This window comes from Chanodichthys erythropterus, chromosome 9 (genome assembly GCF_024489055.1).
Source record: "Chanodichthys erythropterus isolate Z2021 chromosome 9, ASM2448905v1, whole genome shotgun sequence".
Classification (NCBI taxonomy): domain Eukaryota; kingdom Metazoa; phylum Chordata; class Actinopteri; order Cypriniformes; family Xenocyprididae; genus Chanodichthys; species Chanodichthys erythropterus.
Window position 1 is genome coordinate 645,208 of NC_090229.1, and position 21,522 is coordinate 666,729.

Here is a 21,522-nt window from a genome sequence, read left to right on the forward strand (position 1 = left end):
TCTTGATTTGCACTGCGTGGAAAAAAAAAAATGCATTGCATTAACTGTGCTTGTATTTTAATGCATTGTATTTTTAGGGCTTGCATTTTTATGGGCTGAAATTCAACACGGTTGTATATTTAAGCAGTGAATATTTCAATTCAAAACATTTCATACACATTTTCATTGTTAAAAATGCAATAATCCATATTCACCTTTCAGATTTCACTTCCAAAATATTCATTCTGTTTAAAAATACAACCTATAATATTCAGCAGGCAATTTTCGGTCCATTTTATTTCACATCCACAAATTCAGTGGTTCAAATTTCAACATTTCACATCCGGGAACTGCAGGAATAGCAGTAGAGAACAAAGCATAATCTCCATCTGCTGTTAGTTGACCTCACCAGCAGGTGGTGCAAGCGCTTGTTGATGAAGAGCAGAGCAACAGTTATTCATTCATTAAAACGGATTTACAGTAATGGAGCAAGCGGTGAGTGTATGTGTGATGATTATCAGGGACAGTATATATATGCAGAAAAATTATAAAGACACAAAAGTTGTTTACATTTAATTCAATGTATTTACTGTTACTTTCCCTGCGTAGCCTAGATGTAAGCAGCTTTCTCTACAGTGAACGAGATTATAACATTATTTCCTGATGCTGATGTACAGTTTAAACATTAAATCTATGGTAGACATATAACTTTCCTTAACTTTATATCGCGGCTGTGCTGCAGTACTGGGGTTTCCCTCAATACATCATACTCCAAGATTACAATGTCGTCGAGACATATAGAAAGCATAATTTATCTTTATAGACTAAATACAGTGATATAAAAGTCCACCAAACTCGCACCTATACTATAATATATAGTATACTACAACAAAGGAGGTTGACTATGGACGTAATGTGCAAAGTTTGATGCTAAGCGTTTCCCAGTCCATATTTGCAAATTTATGGACCGTGTCTAAAGTTACATACGACATTGGTGTACACATTTCTATCTTCAGTATCATTTGAAGATAATGACAGTATCACTATTATTACTAGTATTACAAGTATTACTACATATGTACCAGGAAAGTACACGTACTGTAAAATAAAGTGCTACCATAATGACTAACAGTCATAAACTGTAATGTGCTCGTGTAGGTGTCAAGCATGATGCACACCTTTTAGATTTTTTAGATTTAATAAAATAAACAAATAAAAAAGATTTTTTTCTTTTTTTTTTTTTTTTTTACTACTGCATGAGCTTATATTTATTTTAATATCAACAATCTAAAATGTTATATGGTAGATTTTTGATATTTAATAAAATAAACAGTCTAAAAGGTGTGCATGCACAACTTTACACAACTTTCTACATGCACTCTTTACAGACTGTAATTCATTCTCTTCAAATACTATAGAGCTTTAAAGGTGCCCTTGATTCAAAAATTGAATTTACCTCGGCATAGTTAAATAACAAGAGTTCAGTACATGGAAAAGACATACAGTGAGTCTCAAACTCCATTGTTTCCTCCTTCTTTTATAAATCTCATTTGTTTAAAAGACTTCCGGAAAACACTCGGATTTCAACATAACACCGACTGTTACGTAACAGTCGGGGGCTCCACCCCAATATTTGCATAATGCCAGTGTTCAAATGCATTACACAAGGACAGCCAGTAACGTCTGGATCTGCACAGATGAATCATCAGACTAGGTAAGCAAGAACAACAGCGAAAAATGACAGATGGAGCAATAATAACTGACATGATCCATGATAGCATGATATTTTTAGTTATATTTGTAAATTGACTTTCTAAATGTTTCGTTAGCATGTTGCTAATGTAGGCTACTGTTGGTTAAAGTTACACCGTTTATTACTGTATTCATGGAGACAAGAGCCGTCGCTATTTTCATTTTTAAACACTTGCAGTCTGTATAATTCATAAACACAACTTCATTCTTTATAAATCTCTCCAACAGTGTAGCATTAGCCGTTAGCCACGGAACACAGCCTCAAACTCACTCAAAATAAAACGTTGACATCCAAATATATACTTTACTCACATAATTCGAAGCATGCATGCAGCATGCATGACGAACATCTTGTAAAGATCCATTTGAGGGTTATATTAGTTGTGTGAACTTTGTAAATGCGCTGTAATATAGTCAACAACTCATGTGGCAGGGAACACGCTCGCTCTTAAAGGGGCGGCGTCAGTGAAAATCAGTGCATTGTTAATGATGCCCCAAAATAGGCAGATAAAAAATGAAAAAAAAAAAAAACTATGGGGTATTTTGAGCTGAAACTTCACAGACACATTCAGGAGACACCTTAGACTTATATTACATCTTTTAAAAACATGTTCAAGGGGACCTTTAAATTATGGTATATTGTGAGCATACAGTAGGCTTTGTGAAATATATAGCTATTTACATATTTAGTTTATTTTATTCAATATCAAAATTTTAAAAGGTGTGACATATTTAGTTTATTTTATTCAATATCAAAATTTTAAAAGGTGTGCATCATACCTGAAACCCACATGAACACTTTACAGTTGGTTTCATGACTGTAAGTCATTTTCCTGATAAGCTATTGAAATGTCATGTGTAACTTTAGAGACGGTCCCTAAATTTGCGAATATGGACCGTCCAATGTGAAGCCAACTTTATGCCAGTATTTCATTGGGAAACGCTTAGCATCAAACTTTGCATGTTACGTTCATATTCTTAGTCAACCTGCTTGCCTGTAGCCTACAGCCTACATTCTCAATGTGCACGTTTGATGGTCTTTCACTGTATTTAGTCTATAAAGATAAATTAAGCGTTCTATATGTCCCAACGGCAGGGGAATCCTGGAGTGAGTATGACGTATTAAGGGAAACCTCAGTACTGCAGCATATCCGCGATATAATGAGTTATATGTCTACCTCAGATTTAACGTATGAGCTGTACATCAGCATCGGGGAATAACGTTATAATCTCGTTCACTGTTGAGAAAGCTGCTTACATGTAGGCTACACAGGCAAAGTAACAGTGAAGACATTGAATTAAATGTAAACACAACTTTTGTGTCTTTATCAGCTTTTCTGAATATATACTGTCCCTGATAATCATCACACATACACTTACCGCTTGCTCCGTTAATGTAAATCCGTTTTAATGAATTAAATGAATGTCTTGCTCTATCTTTCTGCTCTTCATCAACACGCGCTTGAGGTCGACTAACAGCAGATGGAGATTATGCTCGGTATTCTACTGCTATTCCTGCAGTTCCCGGATGTGAAATGTTGAAATTTGAACCACTGAATTTGTGGACACGAAATAAAATGGACAGAAAATTGCCTGCTGAATATTATAGGCTGTATTTTTAAACAAATACATTAATATTTTGGAAGTGAAATCTGAAAAGTGAATATGGATTATTGCATTTTTTAACAATGAAAATGTGTGTGAAATTGAAATATTCACAGCTTAAATATTCAACCATGTTGAATTTCAGCCCATAATATTGCAAGCCTAAAAAATACAATGCATTAAAATACAAGCACGGTTAATACAATGCATATAAGTAGTGCAATTCAAGCTTTTTATTTCAAAAACTTATGGCATTAGTCTACTTTCATACAGTCGGTCATTATCACACAATAAAAATAAACAGTTTTAGCAAACTGAAGAGGGTTATTTAGCAGTGATGACTGGCTGATGGTACATTATCCTGATTATTATGTGGCTTCTTACCAAATAAACCAAATAATAAATAAACAGATGGAAATGAAATATTAATTTGAGTTTAAAACACTAGCTAAAAGCTTGTGTAAAAAAAAACAACCCATTACAAAGGAGAAAGTCTCTCTTGCAAATAAAAAAACACTGCAATGTTAAAATATTTGTTAAAAAAATGACTTTATGATCTAGTTAGCTGACATAGTTAGCATCAATGCATAATATATATATATATTTTTTTTTACTGTCATCTGGCTCTTTGTGTCTCTCACAGTTTTATGCTCTAATAAAAATAATTCTCAAGTCCTTTTAAGATCACATTTACTATAGTTTCTAGTAAATATATTTACTGCTTAATGCTGCAATTTAACCAAAGTCAAGTACTCCAGAGAGCCATGTGATAATGGAGTTTAATGATATACATGTAGATGGATGTCCAAGTGTACTCTCATAACTGCAGTGGATCACATCTGTTTTTTTTCCCCCTATTCAGACGGAGCTTCAAGTCCCAGACTTCCCAGCCAATGAAGCCAAGGGCAGACATGTGGTTCCCTTCTCAAAGACCATCTTTATTGAGCAGAGTGACTTTAGAGAGGTGTTTTTAAGATTATTTCATATGTGGATCTGTTTGGAATTGAACCAGCATCCCATATAAGCAGAGGTGACACTGTTTTGTGTGTTTGCTGTAGGTGATGGAGAAGGGCTATAAGCGCCTGACACCAGATCAGCCGGTAGGCTTGAGACATGCAGGATACGTCATATTTGTACAGCGTGTCATTAAGGTGAAACACCACTCAACTAGCTCACATGATCCAGTTCGCATTACAGAGGCCTTTAAAACTTTTCTTAAATTTTGCATATGTTTTTGTTAAGAATCTTTTAGTTGCTAAAAAGAATAAACTGGTCGATCAAAAGGCATATATAAGTTTGTATACAACAGGCTTCTCAGCAAAGTTTTGATCATGTTGATAATAGGGGTGTTAGAAAATATTGATACACGAGAATATCGCGATATTATGTCTGGCAATATTGTATCGATTCTCAAAAACACTGTATTGATATTTATTTATTTATTTATTTACATTCGAGGTTCGTGGCTTTGTGTTCGGTTTAAACCACAGACTATATTAAACCCAACTTCTAGATGGCAGTGTTATCTCAGAACGTAAACTGACGCGGAGCCGGAGAAGCACGAGGTGCATCAATAGCGTTAGCATTAGCAAACCCAGCTCACGAGACGATAGAATTATTCCGCTCCCGCGGCATACAGAGTTGAAGTGTGGACTGATTTTGACTTCAACTATAAAGAACCCACTAAGGAGCTCGACAAGAGTCAGTTGTTTGCGAAATAGGCCATGTAAAAAATCCAGAACTCGGGAAACGCATTGAATCTGAGAGCTCACTTAACATCCCAACACAATCCACGCTGCTGAGAGGCATTTAGATAGAATGTAGTAACGTTATGTACTGCATGTTTTCCTCTCAGTAACAAAATAAACACACAACAAAAATGACAGCGGTGACAGCATAAAGAAATCTGATCAGAGTGATGTGGATATGTTTGCATCAGCTCTGTTCAGCACTTCAGTGAAGGCACGTTTATTTAAATAGCACTATCTACCTGTTTCCGCGGGGCGCTACTGTAAAAAAGAACGTGGGTACAACTTCCGGTGAGGCGGCGGAAGTAGCATACCAATGGTATTTTGTGTTCTAATTAGCGAAGATAAGTGTTTTTTGGATCATTATTTAGTTTGTAAAGTTGCAAATCTTTATGAGAGATGTCGTTACGGCGCTCAGGGACAACATTTCAGTTTAGTACATATGTTAGTTAATAATATCACAATACAATAAACAGTTTTCGTGCCCTTAATAGCCCTTTACTTTACTGACCTTCCACAAAAGTGCTGCTGCATGACTACAAGAGCATCCTAACCCTGCAATACATGAACAACCCGCTACCTGTTCTTCACCTGTCACTGATGCTAGCACCAAAGGCTTATGATGTGATATTTTACTCCTAATGTGTCGTGCGTGCCAGAGCCAGTCGCGTTTCCACAGTCATATATGCGATGCTAAAGGCTTCTTATGTTAACCATTGCGATAATAATTACACACGTTTATGGAAAATATCAAAGACTGCTTGAGGAACGTAGACAATTCTTATATGATTATAATCGTGTATTTATTAGTTAATGTTTTATCCGTCACTTCGCTGTGCCTGTTGATTCCTGACAAATGCATACAGATTCACACACTCTGGTTAACTTGTTTAACTCATAAATCCTGTTGTCTTCTCATGAGCTCCCTCTGTTGCTCTGGCTGAAATTAGGATAGATAGACGGAGAGATCGCACAAACGTCCTCGGATTGCAATCATCGCATAATTTAGAGGAAAATCAATAGAAATGCCCAGAAAAGTGATGTAACCATAGGGTATGTTATCAATATATTTCTAAATGTTTAAGCCTTTGAATTTAAAAGCCTTGGTGGAGTTGTTTTGTGCAATCTTGTGATCGTAAATAAATGGAAGCAGACGCAACTGAATAGGTATGCGTTTTCTTTTTATGTCAATATAAATATCAGTTAGATTTAGCATGATTGATGTGCACTCCTGACATAAATTAATAAATTACTGTTACTGTAAAATTTTTTATTGTAAAACATTGTTCAAATATTGATGCTGGAATCTTAAATCTTTAAGTAAAAAACAAACGTTCGCAAGTTTGGATCGTTAAATCTTGAATGACTGTCAACTGTTGAATGAATGAGTGTCACGTTCAGTTTGTTTACTTCGAACCGGAAGACACTCCCACTTTTGACGCAAGGCCTCATGGGGCATAGGAAACTTGTGGATACATTAGACTGCTTTACAGTATTAAATATAAAACAAACAGACATTCAGTCATGAAATGGACTATGCACTAGTTGTTAAATAGTTTAGAAATTAAAAACTGATATATTGTGAACCTTTAAAACATATACGCTTAAAGAATCCTGCAGTCACTTTACTATTTTCCCTTAGATTGTACAATATATCACTAATAGTGATTAGTGATATAAATGCAAATGATACTGTATTGATTAAATAAAATATTGTTTGTAAGGTTTTATGCATATGGTGGTCTATTCTTTATGACTGTTTTTTTTTTTTTAAATTACATCCTTTTTCTAAAAAACAAGAAATATCACAATATATCGCATTTCTTACAGTATCGCAATATATCACAATATATCGTATCGTAACCCCTGTATCGTATCGTATCGCCAAATTCTTGCCAATACACAGCCCTAGTTGATCATTTAAAGGCCTTAGATATTTGCATTTCAAATATGATACAGTAGGCTTTCTAGGGTTAAATGTCTTTTCTCTTGTCAGGATAACTGTGGTAAAGTGTGTGAGCTAGAGGTGACGTGTACCAGCTCAGAATCTGTGGAGAAACCCAAAGCATTCATTCATTGGGTGAGCGAGCCACTGCAGTGTGAAGTGCGCCTGTATGAAAGCCTGTAAGTGTCTTTGTGTATGGACAAACCAGAGAATTTTATTTTATAGGTAACACTTTTCAATAAGGTTCATTTGTTAACATTAGTTAATGTTTTAACTAACACAGTGTTTCTCAACTCCAGTCGTCGGGACCCACTGCTCTGCACATTTTGTATGTATCCCTTATATAACACACCTGATTTAGATCATCAGCTCATTAGGAGAGACTGCATGAACTGAACTGAGTGTGTCAGATAAGAGAGACATACAAAATGTGCAGAGCAGTGGGTCCCGAGGACTGGAGTTGAGAACCACTGAACTAACATGAACTAACCATGAGCAATATATTTGTTACTGTATTTGTTAAAGTTAGTTAATAAAAATACAGCTGTTCAGTTTCTTCATTAATGTTAACAAATACAACTCTTGATTTTAATAATGTATTAGTAAATGTTGAAATTATCATTCAACAAAGATTAATAAATTATTAATTTATTATTATTAGTTCATGTTAACTAATGTTAACTAAAATTAGTCTTATTGTAAAGTGTTACCATTTTATTATTATTTTGTCACACGTCTTTTTGACAAACAGACTTTTAATGTTTTACCCTCACTCTCATGTTTCTGTCTGTAGGTTTCTCCATAAACATCCAGAGGACCCAGCTGAAGTTCCTGCTGGATTCCTGAGTGACATTAACCCTGTAAGGCAATACATTATGTAGGATAAACTAGAATTTTTAAAGAAAGTTTTATCACTTAGAAAAGTAATAAAATTATCATCAACAAACTAAAATGAACTATTCACCAAAGTGCAATACTTCAATTTATGGATTTTGAACAAATGATTTATTAATGCAAAGCTTGGAACTGCAGAAAATGAATACAATAATATTGACATTTTGATTACATTATTAATTAACATGTACTTACTATAGGGTTTGGGTAAGGATTCGTTACTTATTAGGCATAATTTACAGTTATTACAATAGCAAGTACATGTAATGCTTCTTAGTACATGTTACAGATATTTTTTTTTTTTTAAATGAAGTTTAAAGTTTTTTTTATTTATTTTGTCATTACTAGAATTCCTTAACAGTGATTGAAAGTGCCTTAGTGGATCGTTCCGTGGGCAAGGCCAAAGTGTTTGATAAGTTTCAGTTTGAGAGAGTGGGTTATTTCTCTGTGGACCCTGATAGCACATCAGAAAAGGTATTTCCAGAAACATTCAATTGTCAAAGAGATTAACATACAGTAGAGAAAAACACTGCCTCATCTGTCACGTCTTCCTCCTCAGCTGGTGTTCAACAGGACTGTTACCCTCAAGGAGGACCCAGGAAAGTTATGATTGGGCTGAGAAGTTGTACTTTGACATCAACCATGCATCACAAAGCAGTTTTCAATATACCATTTAAAATAATCCGGGGAATTCAATGTGTTCTAGTGTTCCATCTATACTATGAAAAGTTTTTTTTTTTAACTCTCAGGTGCTATTTTGTACAACCTATTCATTCTGCTGGGGTTTGTCATCTATGAAATAAAATATTTCATTAAAGATTTTGACTCGTGTAAATATACATAAATGTATTTGATGCAAATACATCTTTGACAACTATGTGTTTTATGGGATTTGTGAGATTAATTCCAATGAATAGAAAAAAATGCATTGTTGGAACAGTTTATAACAGTGCAAATGTATTTATATTTGAAATAACCTCTCTTGGATAATCAAGCTTTTCTGTGGACAACCAACAAATCCATTTAATTTTCTATTGGTGAATTGTAACAATATCCTTGGAATGCACTAAACCTAATCTGGTGTTCTTTCTAATTCATAAAATGTTAAAGATTCCCAAGAGGGTGTCCTACTTTCCGTGAATTTTCAAAAATATTCTTTTGTTGTGATGACTACATTTAATGCAGCAATGCAATTTAGCAATCTAAAGGATTTTAATCACAGATATATTGGTATTAATTGTGATTTTACAGGTTTGTTGTGTACTTTACAAAGGCTAGCATTAAACCTAACTACACTTTTTGTAGTGCCTTCCAGGGATAATAAACAAGCCATTTGTACATTGTCTACAAATCACAGCTATGCTAATAAACCATACCATTCATGGGACGGAAAATCCATAAATTTACAAATAACTGACAAGTGATATTTTGTCAAAATAAAAAAATTTAGAAATGACAAAACTATGCACACTAATTTTTGTCCATGTGCATAAAGAGGAAGTGATGAGATTGGACCATTTGTCATGTTTTGCCAAAATAAAACTACATTAAAATGGCCACACACAGATTGATGCAGTACTGGATCAAAATAAAACTTGGGTGATGTATACACATAAAAGCAATAATAATCATTCAATTTTCATTGGTCTGGTCAATGAAGATATCAGGAACACATTTTCTTTTTGTATATGGCTGTTAAAATAAGAGGTAACAGTAACATTAGATGTCTCGACTCCTTTAAAAATATGGCAGTCATTATAATAAGTCGACATGAAACAGCTTTGGCAGCCCAATTTACTTCCATTATATGACACTGCAGAGTGCAACATTCAATGAGGGAAAAAATGTAGGGTGGAACTTGATTTTATCCATAGTGAATAACCTGCATGGTGAAAAGTGGGTGTTTCATACCCACACATTAGAATGGAGTCAGTAAGTCATTACAATGTAATTAAATGTACAAACACAAACAACATGCACTGTTGAATTGTGCACAAGAAGACCAAAAATATAAAGTAAATGGCGTACATTTTGATTTCATGATGTTCACTGTAAAGCCCAGCTTCATAAGGCTTATTCATTTAATAGCCTCTACGCAGTATTTGGATGTCCACACACACCAAAAGCTGGTGGTAGTGTGTCGGGGACAGGCAGTTAATCTGTCTTCTCAAGGGTGTTATTTTCCTGCAAACAGAATGTGAGAGTTTGGGGAATGTTGTTGGATTTGCTATTGCAGTACGGGTGCTCTCTTCTTGAGCTCTTTGGGGGTCTGCCAACAGCTCTACGTCCAGCCAAAGCCCCTCTCCTCCGTGGACCTGCAGCTGGTTGTATAGTGATCTGATTGATTGTCTGAGTGGCCTTACCAAAACAAAAAAGTGATGACTGCAGAGCACTGTCAGTCTTTATTTGAAAGAAATTGGACACAAAAGCTCTTATAGGTGGTGTATAACTTGGATCCTCATTTAGCTTCTTTTTTAGCATCCCAAAAATATCCTCGAGCTGTCCGTCCAAAGACCCAACAACCTCTTCAGCTGCGCCTTGACAGATAGATACAATGATAATGACTGTGTTGTCTGTTAACAGGATTAGTCTTATTAATTTAAACTGCTTTAAGAATAACTTACTTGGGCCTGGCTCATTGTCTTCTGTAAAATGTTCTCCTAAATAGAAAGACATACAAATAAGAAAACATCTGCTTCCATATTAAATCTTGATCTCAGAAAATATTGAGACAGCTCACATAATGAGTCATAACACCACACTAAGCACATTTTTGGCCTGTTTACACCTGGTCACTTCATGCGTTTTTACAGATCAGATAGCTATCTGATTTATCCAAACGATTCCATTTACACTTGGCCACATAAATGCGTCTCAGCAAAATGGATATTATAAATCCGATCTTCAATTCCCTTGCTATATGCAGATTTAATGGAGTTGACGTCACCGAAAGTAAGAAATAAAAGCTGCACTGGCACATCAGCACTGGTAAGATCATGTAGTCTCATCATGCAGTGATGCGTGATGCAGTAGCGCTATCATATCTGGCTATAACGTCATTTAGCCTATAACAAGCTCTCACACGTACGTTTTTTAGAATTTTTGGGAGGAGTAAAATTTACATATGTGGTTTCAACAACCAGATGCATTTAGACTTGTTCAGTTTTGAATGGAATGCGTCCCAGACCACCATCAATCCATCTCGAATGCGTTTCAGAGGGTATTTAGACCTGGTGACCAGGTGTAAACAGGCCCTTTGACCTCCACATTCTCATTACTTATTTTATACATCATGGTAGTTTTTTTTTTTTTTGCATTGCCTTTAATGTACGGTGATTTAAACAAACAATCATTTTTAAGGCAAGGGTCCAAAATTGTCAGGACTGCTTTTTTTTATTTTTTTCACTTTTTCCACATGGCGGTCACGATGAAGCTCAACTGATGGCTTTCTGTAATCAGCGTGGCTGCTTGTTATCTCTCACCTGCTCTCACTTGTCTCTTGATTTCTCTGCTTTATATTTTCCTTCCTTTTCTGTATTTCTTTGCCAGTGTGTTCTGTGTTTACGTATCACACATGCCTGTTAGTCTTGTCAGTCGATCTAGTCTATTAGACCTGTTTTCAGTCTTGCTCTCCTCTGCCCAGTTAGATCTGTGTTTGCCTGTCTCCTCCAGAGCACAGCGGTCTCGGACTGCCCATCCTGATGCTGACCTTTGTTATGCCCCTGGCTCTGGAGATTGGATTGGTTCAGTTCGCCTGCGCTCAGACCGGTTTGGTTTGTCCAGTTGTTCCAGTTTAATCTCCGTTTCTGACTTGCTCACCTGTCTGACTTGCCCTCTTGCTCACGATTTGAATTTGATGACTAATCGCACAGACTCCTGTTTTGACTCTTGCCAGGAGGCTCACGCTGTTTTATTAGTTTGAACTTCTCAGTAAAGTTGACTATGCATCTGTCTGCTCTTGGGTCCTTCCTTCCAGAAAACCTGACAAAAATGAACTTTTTGCCACACAATTTCTTGCTCTAGCAATGGAGTTATTTAACATTACATGATGGACAGATTAATAAATGGATTCTTACATTGCTGACCTGTTTCATATCTACACATGTGAACTGTGTAAACAAAGTGACAAAAGATGAGTTGCTTCACCTGCGGTGATGACTGGTAGAGTAGCAACAGACACTCCATCTTCAATGCACGTGGTTTGTCCTGTTTTAAAGAAAGGGCAAAATGATGTTAATCATTTCTATAATACATCTTTATAGACAACTATTATTGATATAGTCTTGTTTCATTTCATCAGGGACATACTCACCTGTCACTGTTGTCGTCTCCCATGACTGTTCCAATTCTAATGGTTTGAAAAGCTCTTCTGAAATGTCCTTCTCTGAACAGACACCCATATTTCACAAGAAAAATGTTGGAATTAAATAATAATGCTATTAACAAATCTTCTGCAACTGCATGTGATTTAATATCATTCGATTTGAATAAAAAGGCTTAAATGTTGAATATATTTCTAGCACTTTTCAAATTAAAGTATCCATCCTATTTATACACATATTGTAAAAAAAAATGTTACAATCAGGCAATAAGGTATAAGAGGCCATGCTATATTGTGAATGTAGTCATTGCTAAAGGCTGTTACCCATCACAAGAGTATATTCACAATACAGCCTTATACCTTATTGCTATATTGTAACGTTACTGCCTTGTATCCCGAATTGTCTTTATGTTTATTTCCTATTTATCTCTTGTAAATAAAACCTCACACTTGAGTTCAACATCAGTCCCAGCATGCACCCTTGTAACAACTGTTTCTATATAGTGTATTTTAGCACAGTTGGATTCGTATCTGGGACTGCAACTATTTGTTTTATAATTTTTAACAAAAATAAAATACTTTAATAAAAGAGAGAATCGTCTTACCTGCAGGTTCAGCATATGACTTTTGAAAAAGCTTGTAGTATAATCTGTAGTAAAATGTAATAATAAGAATGGCTCAGTATGGCTGAATTTGCGGGGCATAAAATAAATGTCAAAGTTTTGTTTGACAACAAAAAGTTTTATTAACATTTTTGGTAACACTTTACAATAAGGTTTCATTAGTTAACATTAACTACTTTAGTTAACATGAACTAAGAATGAACAATACTTCTACAGCGTATAATCTTAATTAATGTTCATTTTAACATTTACTAATACATTATTAAAATCGATATTTGTATTTGTTTACATTAATTCATAATTAATGAACAAACAATGAACAGTATTTTTATTAACTAACATTAACAAAGATTAATAAATACTGTAATAAATGTATTGATCATTGTTAGTTTATAGGGGTGTGACGAAACAGGTATCTCACGAGACGAGACGAGACAAGACTCGAGATTGAGTTCACGAGACGAGACATGATTTTTACACACTATTTTTAAGAAATCCTCAATGGCGAAATACATGACTAGAAAAATATTCTGCAGGTGTATTTGAAATGTTTTAACTAATCATCTTGTAATGAATGTCATTTCAGTTCTACTTTCTGAGTATGAATTATCATATGCAGTAAATTTGTCAAATGTTAAAATCTTATAGAAACATCACAATATTTAGGATTTTAAATATATATATATTTTTTTTTTAATTTACCACAACATTTTTAGAGTCATTAACAAAACTTTGTGTAAAACTTTTTCCAAAAATGTGTGAAATAAACATGAATGCAAATATTACAAAGATTATGGAACACATTTTTAACTAGAGTTTTAAAGGTATTTTAATGAAAGTTATTGGTTGTTACTAACTCATAAACAGCTTCACTCCACTACAATAACATTACATAACAATTTAAATATAGATTTTAATATAGTTTAACAAACACCCTTGAATGACAGACCTGTAGCAGAACTGAAGGTCCGGGCAAATGGATCGATCTGCAATAGCATAAATGTAGTTATCACCTTCCTCTTCCTGCAGGTTGTATTTGATGGTTTTGAGTGCAGATGAAGGAGAGTGACCACTTTTGTAGAGCTGTTGTAGCTTTTCAATGGTGTCATTAGACACATCTCTCCACCTCATAACCTCTGCAGTGTTCAGTCTATGATTATGTTCATTCCTCAAGTTCACATGAAGGAAATAGCCCTCTTCTATGTGCGGATCTCCTGATCTGTGGAAGGATAGATAAAGGATTTTGTTTTAATGCAGAGTTTCAAAATAGTTTGTATGACCTATTGAGAATTAAATTTCTAATGACTAAATGACTAAACCTTGGTCTTATTTTTATCTCACCTAGACTTTCTTTCATACATATATCTCTTGAGAATCAGAAACATGGTAGCAGGGCAGTTGGTATTTTTGGACGTCTTGGATGATGAACTGTACGTTTTGTGTTGGCATCTCAGATCCACCTGGTATACACAAAATACAGGACTTAGGCAATTTTTAGAGAATGACCTTACATTGAATTTTGCAACTGAACATGAAATCAGTTTTTTTTTTTTCAAACCTTCTTTGCTATTATTCCTGTAACCATTATTACATTTACGTTAATCATTTTAGAGAAAGTTATTTCACTGATGAATCGCATTCAATATCAATGTCTAAAGAAAGTAAACAGACTCAATTTTTATATCAGGTTGCCTTGAAAGCGTTTCTCTGTCACATAACAGGATGTTCCTACTCTGTATTTGTTGTAGCGTCCAGAATCAGGATATGTCCTGGATTTCCTCCATGTTAAAGCTGAGGTCTTTTGGAAGTCCTCCAGCCACCTTTGGACCTGCTCCTCAGTAATCAGCTGCAATTTAAGAGCCGCTCGAAAGTTTTCAACATCCCCCGACATTTCCAGCAGTTCATGGTGACACAGTAGGTGAATGTACCCCGGTGGCAAGATTTTCTGCCATGCAAAGTGTCAGGTAATAAAACACATTAAATTAATTTCACAAGAACATGTCCAGATCAAGATTTTATTGTTCTGTTACTTTCAATTTTAATTGTTTTGTGAAATATTCACACCAATTAAAGGTGCCCTAGAACCAGTTTTTACAAGATGTAATATAAGTCTAAGGTATCCCCTGAATGTGTCTGTGAAGTTTCAGCTCAAAATACCCGATAGATTTTTTTAATTAATTTTTTTAACTGCCTATTTTGGGGCATCATTAACTATGCACCGATTCAGCGCGTGGCCCCTTTAAATCGTGCGCTCCCTGCCCCCCCGAGCTCTCGACTATAATACAGTGTATTTACAAAGTTCACATAGCTAATATAACCCTCAAATGGATCTTTACAAGATGTTCGTCCTGCATACTGCATGCATGCCTCAGATCATGTGAGTATAGTATTTATTTGGATGTTTACATTTGATTCTCAATGAGTTTGATGGTGCTCCGTGGCTAACGGGCTAACGTTACACACTGTTGGAGAGATTTATAAAGAATGAACTTGTGTTTGTGCATTATACAGACTGCAAGTGTTTAAAAATGAAAATAGCGATGGCTCTCTTGTCTCCGTAAATATAGTAAGAAACGATGGTAACTTTAACCACATTTAACAGTACATTAGCAACATGCTAACGAAATATTCAGAAAGACAATTCACAAATATCACTAAAAATATCATGTAATCATGGATCATGTCAGTTATTATTGCTCCATCTGCCATTTTTCGCTATTGTTCTTGCTTGCTTACCTAGTCTGATGATTCAGCTGTGCAGATCCAGACGTTAATACTGGCTGCCCTTGTCTAATGCCTTGAACATATGCCTTGTCATATGCCTTGTCTAATGCCTTGAGCAAATATTGGGGGCGTACATATTAATGATCCCGACTGTTACGTAACAGTCAGTGTTATGTTGAGATTCGCCTGTTTTTCGGAGGTCTTTTAAACAAATTAGATTTACATAAGAAGGAGGAAGCAATGGAGTTTGAAACTCAGTGTATGTCTTTTCCATGTACTGAACTCTTGTTATTCAACTATGCCAAGGTAAATTAAATTTTTGATTCTAGGGCACCTTTAAACACATTTATTGCCTAAGATTTATTACTGCATTTACTTTTAAAGGTTTTTGTCATTGTTCTTAATGAAGATTAAAATTAGATTCTCATTCTTTTAAAATAGCATGTTTTAAAAGAATTGCTGCAGTACAACAAATTTGTTTAAATCAGCATAACTTAAATGCAGTACAGCAAATGCTACCATGACATATTATACTTTACCTTTGTATACACTTCCGGTCAAAAGTTTTTTAACAGTAAGATTTTTTAATGTTTTTAAAATAAGTCTCTTCTGCTCACCAAGGTTTCATTTATTTGATCCAAAATACAGCAAAAACAGTAATATTGTGAAATATTTTTACAATTTAAAATAACTGTTTTCTATTTGAATATATTTTAAAATGCAATTCATTTCTGTGTTGGCAAAGCTAAATGTTCAGCATCTCCAGTCTTCAGTGTCACATGATCCTTCAGAAATCATTATAATATGCCGATTTGCTGCTCAAGAAACATTTATTATTATTATCGATGTTGAAAACAGTTGTGTAAATTTTTTTTCAGGATTATTTGATGAATAAAAAGTTCAAAAGAACAGCACTTATCTGAAATAGAAAGCTTTTGTAACATTATCACTACCGTTCAAAAGTTTGGGGTCCGTAAGAGTTTTTTTTTTTTTTTTTTTTTTTTTTTAAGAAATTAATACTTTTATTCAGCAAGGATGCATTAAATCGATCAAAAGTGACAATATAGACATTTATAATGTTGCAAAAGCTTAGTAGTGTATGTGTAATGTTTTATGTTGTTTTTTCCACATTAACGATCATTTGAGGGAAAATGTTCTTAAAATCCTTTCACAATGAAATCAATGCCAATTAATGTTTTTGTTTAAAAAAAGTATTTAGTATAGTGACGATAGCTTTAGTAATTATTGTGTTTTGGCAGCAAGATTTATAGCATTATATAATGTGTCACATTTTGACTATGGCAGCAATGGTGATTGGTTGTTGATGTGTTTAGATCTTTAGACGTTTATTTTTCATAACATAAAAAGGTTTGTAGAAAATACAATCACACTGAAGAGCCTCATGGTTTTACCTAAAGGTAATAACTACGGTTATTATACAATTTTATAACTGTTCTATAACTATGATAAAGATTCATTATGGTAAGCAAACTTTCTTTCATTAAAACATTACTTTAATAGGCTAAAGAAGAGCTATATAATGTTAATGTAACGTTAATGTTTTAACGATAAAGGTAAATAGTAGACATGAATCGTGTCAGCTGTGCTAACGTTAGCCAGCTAACGTTAGCTCACATAAACTCAGACCTCTCTCTTTTATGGTAAAACAGCTGCTGATGATAATATGAATAACACCAAACCTCCACGTGATCTGTGTCCTCTGCTGCTTTATCTTCTCCAATACAATGCTGACACTTTAACAGTGTCATTTTTAGCAGCTAATCACAGCAAAAGAGCTAAACTTCGCGATCGAGTTTATACTAACCGTCTTTACAGAAAACTCTCGCGAGAAATGGGCTTATCTCTCTCTCGCTCTCTCTCTCTATTGGCATGACAAGCTTTGTGTATTCTCAAATCATTTCTGACAATTACAATGAATATAAAATATTAAATGAACAATATTAGACACTGAACAAATTATAAAATGTTTTACCTCATGTGGTTTCCTTACGAGTAATGTTTTGGATGTCTTTCTATGGGAAGTCGTTTTAGCATTTAATCCTTAAAACGTATTAGCCTAGTATCTAATTTCATGCTACTAGTAGGCTATTTATTTTAACTACTAGTAGGCCTATATATTCTCGTAGGTACTTATTAATTAGATATGCCTACTGAATGACAGATCCCCATAGAATTTAATGGCAAAAATGTGAAATGTGTTACAAAAGAAAGCAACAACAGAATAGTTATTACTCACGGAAATATGTACTTGTAGGCCTATCTAATGAATAAGAACTAGTATCTATTCAATAAGAACCAGTATCTGATAAGTAGGAGTTTATTATTAAGTGTAAAATAAAAATAATGTTTTCGGAGATGAAGGCATGTTACCTTTTGTTTTGATGTAAATTAATCACAACACTAAACTGCCAATAATGTAAGCCAATGGACACCACGGATGGTTGTCATTCACTGTATTGCAGAAAGCAAATTAATAATAAAAACAAAGGTTTTTTTTTTTTTTTTTTTTTTTTTTACAAAATTCAGTTTTATTTCTATCTTTGTACTGTGACCATAGGGGCAGTCAACAATGGCCACCAGAGGGGCTAATTAAATGTGCCCCACCCTGTCCCCCACACCCCTATTCTGACAGTGAGTAGATGAGTTTTCCTGTTCGTTGTCATGACATACGTTTAAAGTCCCCGACAACCTCTGTAGTCCCATTATTAGCAACCACCTTTTTCAAAACAAGTAAAAGTGTTACTTGTCTTAATAAAAATAGGTTATTACTAAATGTCCCTGCAATCTCCATTAAACTGGGCGAATTCCCAGAAGTGAGCATGGGGACTTTGGAGGGAGCAGGACTCTTACATGTCATAATTTAGCCGTTTGGAATGTACTTGGCGAAGGGAGCAATGAAAGACAACGTAATTTACTCATTATCTTCACCGGGAATGTAGCACGGCATCCACCACCTCATTAGCTGTTCTTACAACAGGAATTTCTTATTATTGCTGTTAATATAATTGTTGCAAAAATATAAGTTTATAAAAATGCGTTATGTGTGTGTGTGTTTCCTCTTTGCTCTCAACTTTTAAACTTGCCGTCTCCTCTTTGGACCCTGCATACTCACGTTTACCTAACGTATCTTTAAACACATTTCTTATGAAACTTATTTAAACTCCCATACATAAAATACAGTTCATTCATTGTGTTTTGGTTTTGTTTTCCCTGTTCCCATTTTTCGAGGTTCCTGGTCATTAGTTTCTATTGTTATTGATAGCCACGCCCTGTCTCATTAGAATAATGCAACTTTGATACTGAAAGTACATTTCCTGTCTGCAAGAGTAACATATTAACAAAAAGAAAGACACAACTACAGATATTAATTTGAAAATGTTTATTGAAATATATAAGAGACTGATATATTTGTATGAGAATGATATACTTGTACGAGAATGATATATTTGTACGAGAATTATATTTTTGTACGAGAATGATATATTTGTACGAGAATGATATACTTGTACGAGAATGATATATTTGTACGAGAATGATATACTTGTACGAGAATGATATACTTGTACGAGATTGGTATTTGATCAGATAAACAAAAAGATGTGATCACATCAAAACAATGTAGAAAAGAAAAAGAGCCCAATAGCATACAAATATTAACCATCAAAAAATGAACAGACAACTGGTATTGTAATGCCTTTATTGAAGTATATATTAATTACTAACTAAAAAATAAACAGATTACTGGTATTGTATTGACTTTATTAAAATATATATTAATTACTAAAGAATGACAGACAACTGTTATTGTAATGACTTTATTAAAGTATATATTAATTACTAAAGAATGACAGACAACTGTTATTGTAATGACTTTATTAAAGTATATATTAATTACTTACTAAAGAATGACAGACAACTGGTATTCTAATGCCTTTATTACATGTATTAATCACTTATTAAAGAATGAAAAACAACTGCTATTATAATGCATTTGTTAGTAACATGTTAGTAGGTTAGAAAGGAACTAATATGTATTAGAAAGAAAAGCAATCTTACCGTTGAAGGATGTCTTGATCAGAAGACCAGGTGGGCCAGAACACCGCAGCAGAAGAGAAGAGTCCAGAACAAAGAGACGAGCCTCTATATATAGACATTTGAGGGGAATTCCCAAGAAGATGACATCAAGTGGTCAGATAGTCTATAAAAGGCTGGAACATGAAGCGAACAGAAGGGGCTGCTTCACACCTGAGGCTGTACCTCCGACACCAGAACCAGCTGATGATGCCTCCATCGCTGATATTGCCTTGACTGAAGAACTTTTCAATACTTATACTTTATTTAATTACTTGTATAGAATGTTAATAGAATATATGTAATGTTAGTAGTATTAGTGTAATAAATAAATGAACTTATAACTTTATAACTAAACTCGGCTTCATGTGGCATTAATTTAAGTAGTTGAGCCTGAACAGACCACGGAGAAGTCTTCTGTCTGATTGTAAGTATTTTTTAAAATGCTTATAATTTAGGTCAGATTTGACTTTCTTACCTAACCTGAGAATAATAAAAATAAGGTAAAGGTGCTTAGAGACGCATCGCAAAACACTATAATTTTTTAATTAGTACCACACCATGTCTGTTTTCCCTTGATTGCTCCCTTGTGTGTTTAAGCCCTTACTTCCTTAGGTCTTTGTTCAGTCTTGTTTATGATGATGTGGTATTTGTATTCTCTTAAAGAATTATTTGAGTATTTTCCTGTTTATGCATGTTGCTTACTTGAAAATCACCAGTACTGTTTTATCATTGGTAGAACATGAAATATTTCAATACATGTTTTTAAGTCAGTTAGAATTTATGCAATACGTTAAATCTTAAAACCGCAGGGAAAAAAGTCAATTGGAAGGCTGTGTCATAGTAAGGCTGCATATCTAAGCTGATATCTCAAGCTCCATCAAAGGGAGCCTCAATTTAAAATGAGAGTTATCATGAGCATTGTAATGTTTGAAGCGATTGTCATGACAAATGTCAGTAGACCGGAATTATTTTAAAATGAGCGGTTCATTCATATATCCGTAAGATCTTACCTTCATACTGTGGAAATATAAACCGGAAGACAGAACATAATGTGAGCATTGCACAATTGTTGTTTGAATATAAGTTTCCTTTTCATACATTTCTGAATTGATAGACAAAAGTTTTTGGAGGGCTTTTATTTTGTAATTCAACATCAGACAGTAATTTTGAAATGTAATATTATTTAACATTCAAAGTTATTTTTAAGTTATCAGGCATTATATTTAGTATTTGTATTATTTTATATTTATTTATTTTATAACGTTATTTATTCATTAATGCATTATTTATTGACAGGCGGACTGACAATAAAAGTGTGCGAAATCACGTCCAAAAAGATCGCTTTTATTTTTGACGAGTTTTTACACGCTACCGTAATGCCTAGTATATGCGCATACCACAAAACAACGGTGGGGCTAGAATTACATTTTTTCAAAGTGGAGGGCTGGCCTGACCCATAGGCCTGACCGCAGTTTTGAACTGCTTTTATTACAAAACACTGGCGTTCCGTCTTACTACCTTATCGCCTTTTTACGCCATTACCAATATTTTACGCAATTTTCCTACGTAATGCATGTATGTGAATCCTGTATGACTTTTCCTGTTTCCGTTTGAGCGAATGGTAACCAACTAACCAACTGGACATGGCGGAAGCGACGTAACTCAGTTTTTGTGCCCGCCTTCTGTCTTTGCAGTTTCACGAGTGCAACACATCTAGTGGAAAAACCTTTACACGAGTAAGAAATATAGCATTTTTAAATACATGTAATACTTTTTAATGTGTTTTTTGATATTACGTAAACGGTTACCAGTCTCTGGTGCTGAGCGATGATTGTA

The 21,522-nt window shown here is 34.4% G+C and overlaps 3 protein-coding genes across 6 annotated transcripts in view; 2 read left to right on the top strand and 1 right to left on the bottom strand.

The window, feature by feature from the left end:
- Positions 1 to 8,709, top strand: part of qars1 (glutaminyl-tRNA synthetase 1) — a 48,599-nt gene extending 39,890 nt beyond the window's left edge. The window contains exons 18-23 of the mRNA XM_067394171.1: positions 4,199 to 4,300; positions 4,395 to 4,487; positions 7,081 to 7,208; positions 7,823 to 7,889; positions 8,272 to 8,397; positions 8,483 to 8,709. Coding sequence (XP_067250272.1) covers positions 4,199 to 4,300; positions 4,395 to 4,487; positions 7,081 to 7,208; positions 7,823 to 7,889; positions 8,272 to 8,397; positions 8,483 to 8,533 — 567 coding nt within the window. The 3' untranslated portion in view covers positions 8,534 to 8,709. The remainder of the gene's footprint in view (positions 1 to 4,198; positions 4,301 to 4,394; positions 4,488 to 7,080; positions 7,209 to 7,822; positions 7,890 to 8,271; positions 8,398 to 8,482) is intronic.
- Positions 8,710 to 8,901: 192 nt separating this feature from the next.
- Positions 8,902 to 17,622, bottom strand: si:dkey-75a21.2 (uncharacterized protein LOC794385 homolog). Of its 2 annotated transcripts, none has more exons than XM_067394172.1 (9): positions 17,292 to 17,622; positions 14,600 to 14,812; positions 14,209 to 14,327; positions 13,817 to 14,086; positions 12,848 to 12,893; positions 12,236 to 12,317; positions 12,070 to 12,129; positions 10,548 to 10,583; positions 8,902 to 10,460 (listed from the first exon to the last, which is right to left on the bottom strand). In XM_067394172.1, exons 1-9 carry the CDS (start codon positions 17,358 to 17,360, stop codon positions 10,078 to 10,080), a joined length of 1,278 nt encoding a protein of 425 aa, XP_067250273.1. In that variant the 5' UTR covers positions 17,361 to 17,622; the 3' UTR covers positions 8,902 to 10,077. The 2 variants fall into 2 exon arrangements, with proteins under 2 accessions (XP_067250273.1, XP_067250274.1); XM_067394173.1 differs by having other exon boundaries at positions 12,236 to 12,307; positions 12,850 to 12,893; positions 17,292 to 17,619.
- Positions 17,623 to 19,875: 2,253 nt separating this feature from the next.
- The window catches only part of mtor (mechanistic target of rapamycin kinase), a 344,442-nt gene continuing 342,795 nt past the window's right edge, over positions 19,876 to 21,522 (top strand). The window contains exons 1-2 of one of the 3 annotated variants that reach the window (XM_067394175.1): positions 20,093 to 20,110; positions 21,381 to 21,422. The gene's annotated coding sequence lies outside the window, so the exon portion shown is untranslated. Of the gene's footprint in view, positions 20,111 to 21,288; positions 21,423 to 21,522 lie in introns of those variants that run through there. The other 2 variants (XM_067394176.1, XM_067394174.1) reach the window with 2 other exon arrangements.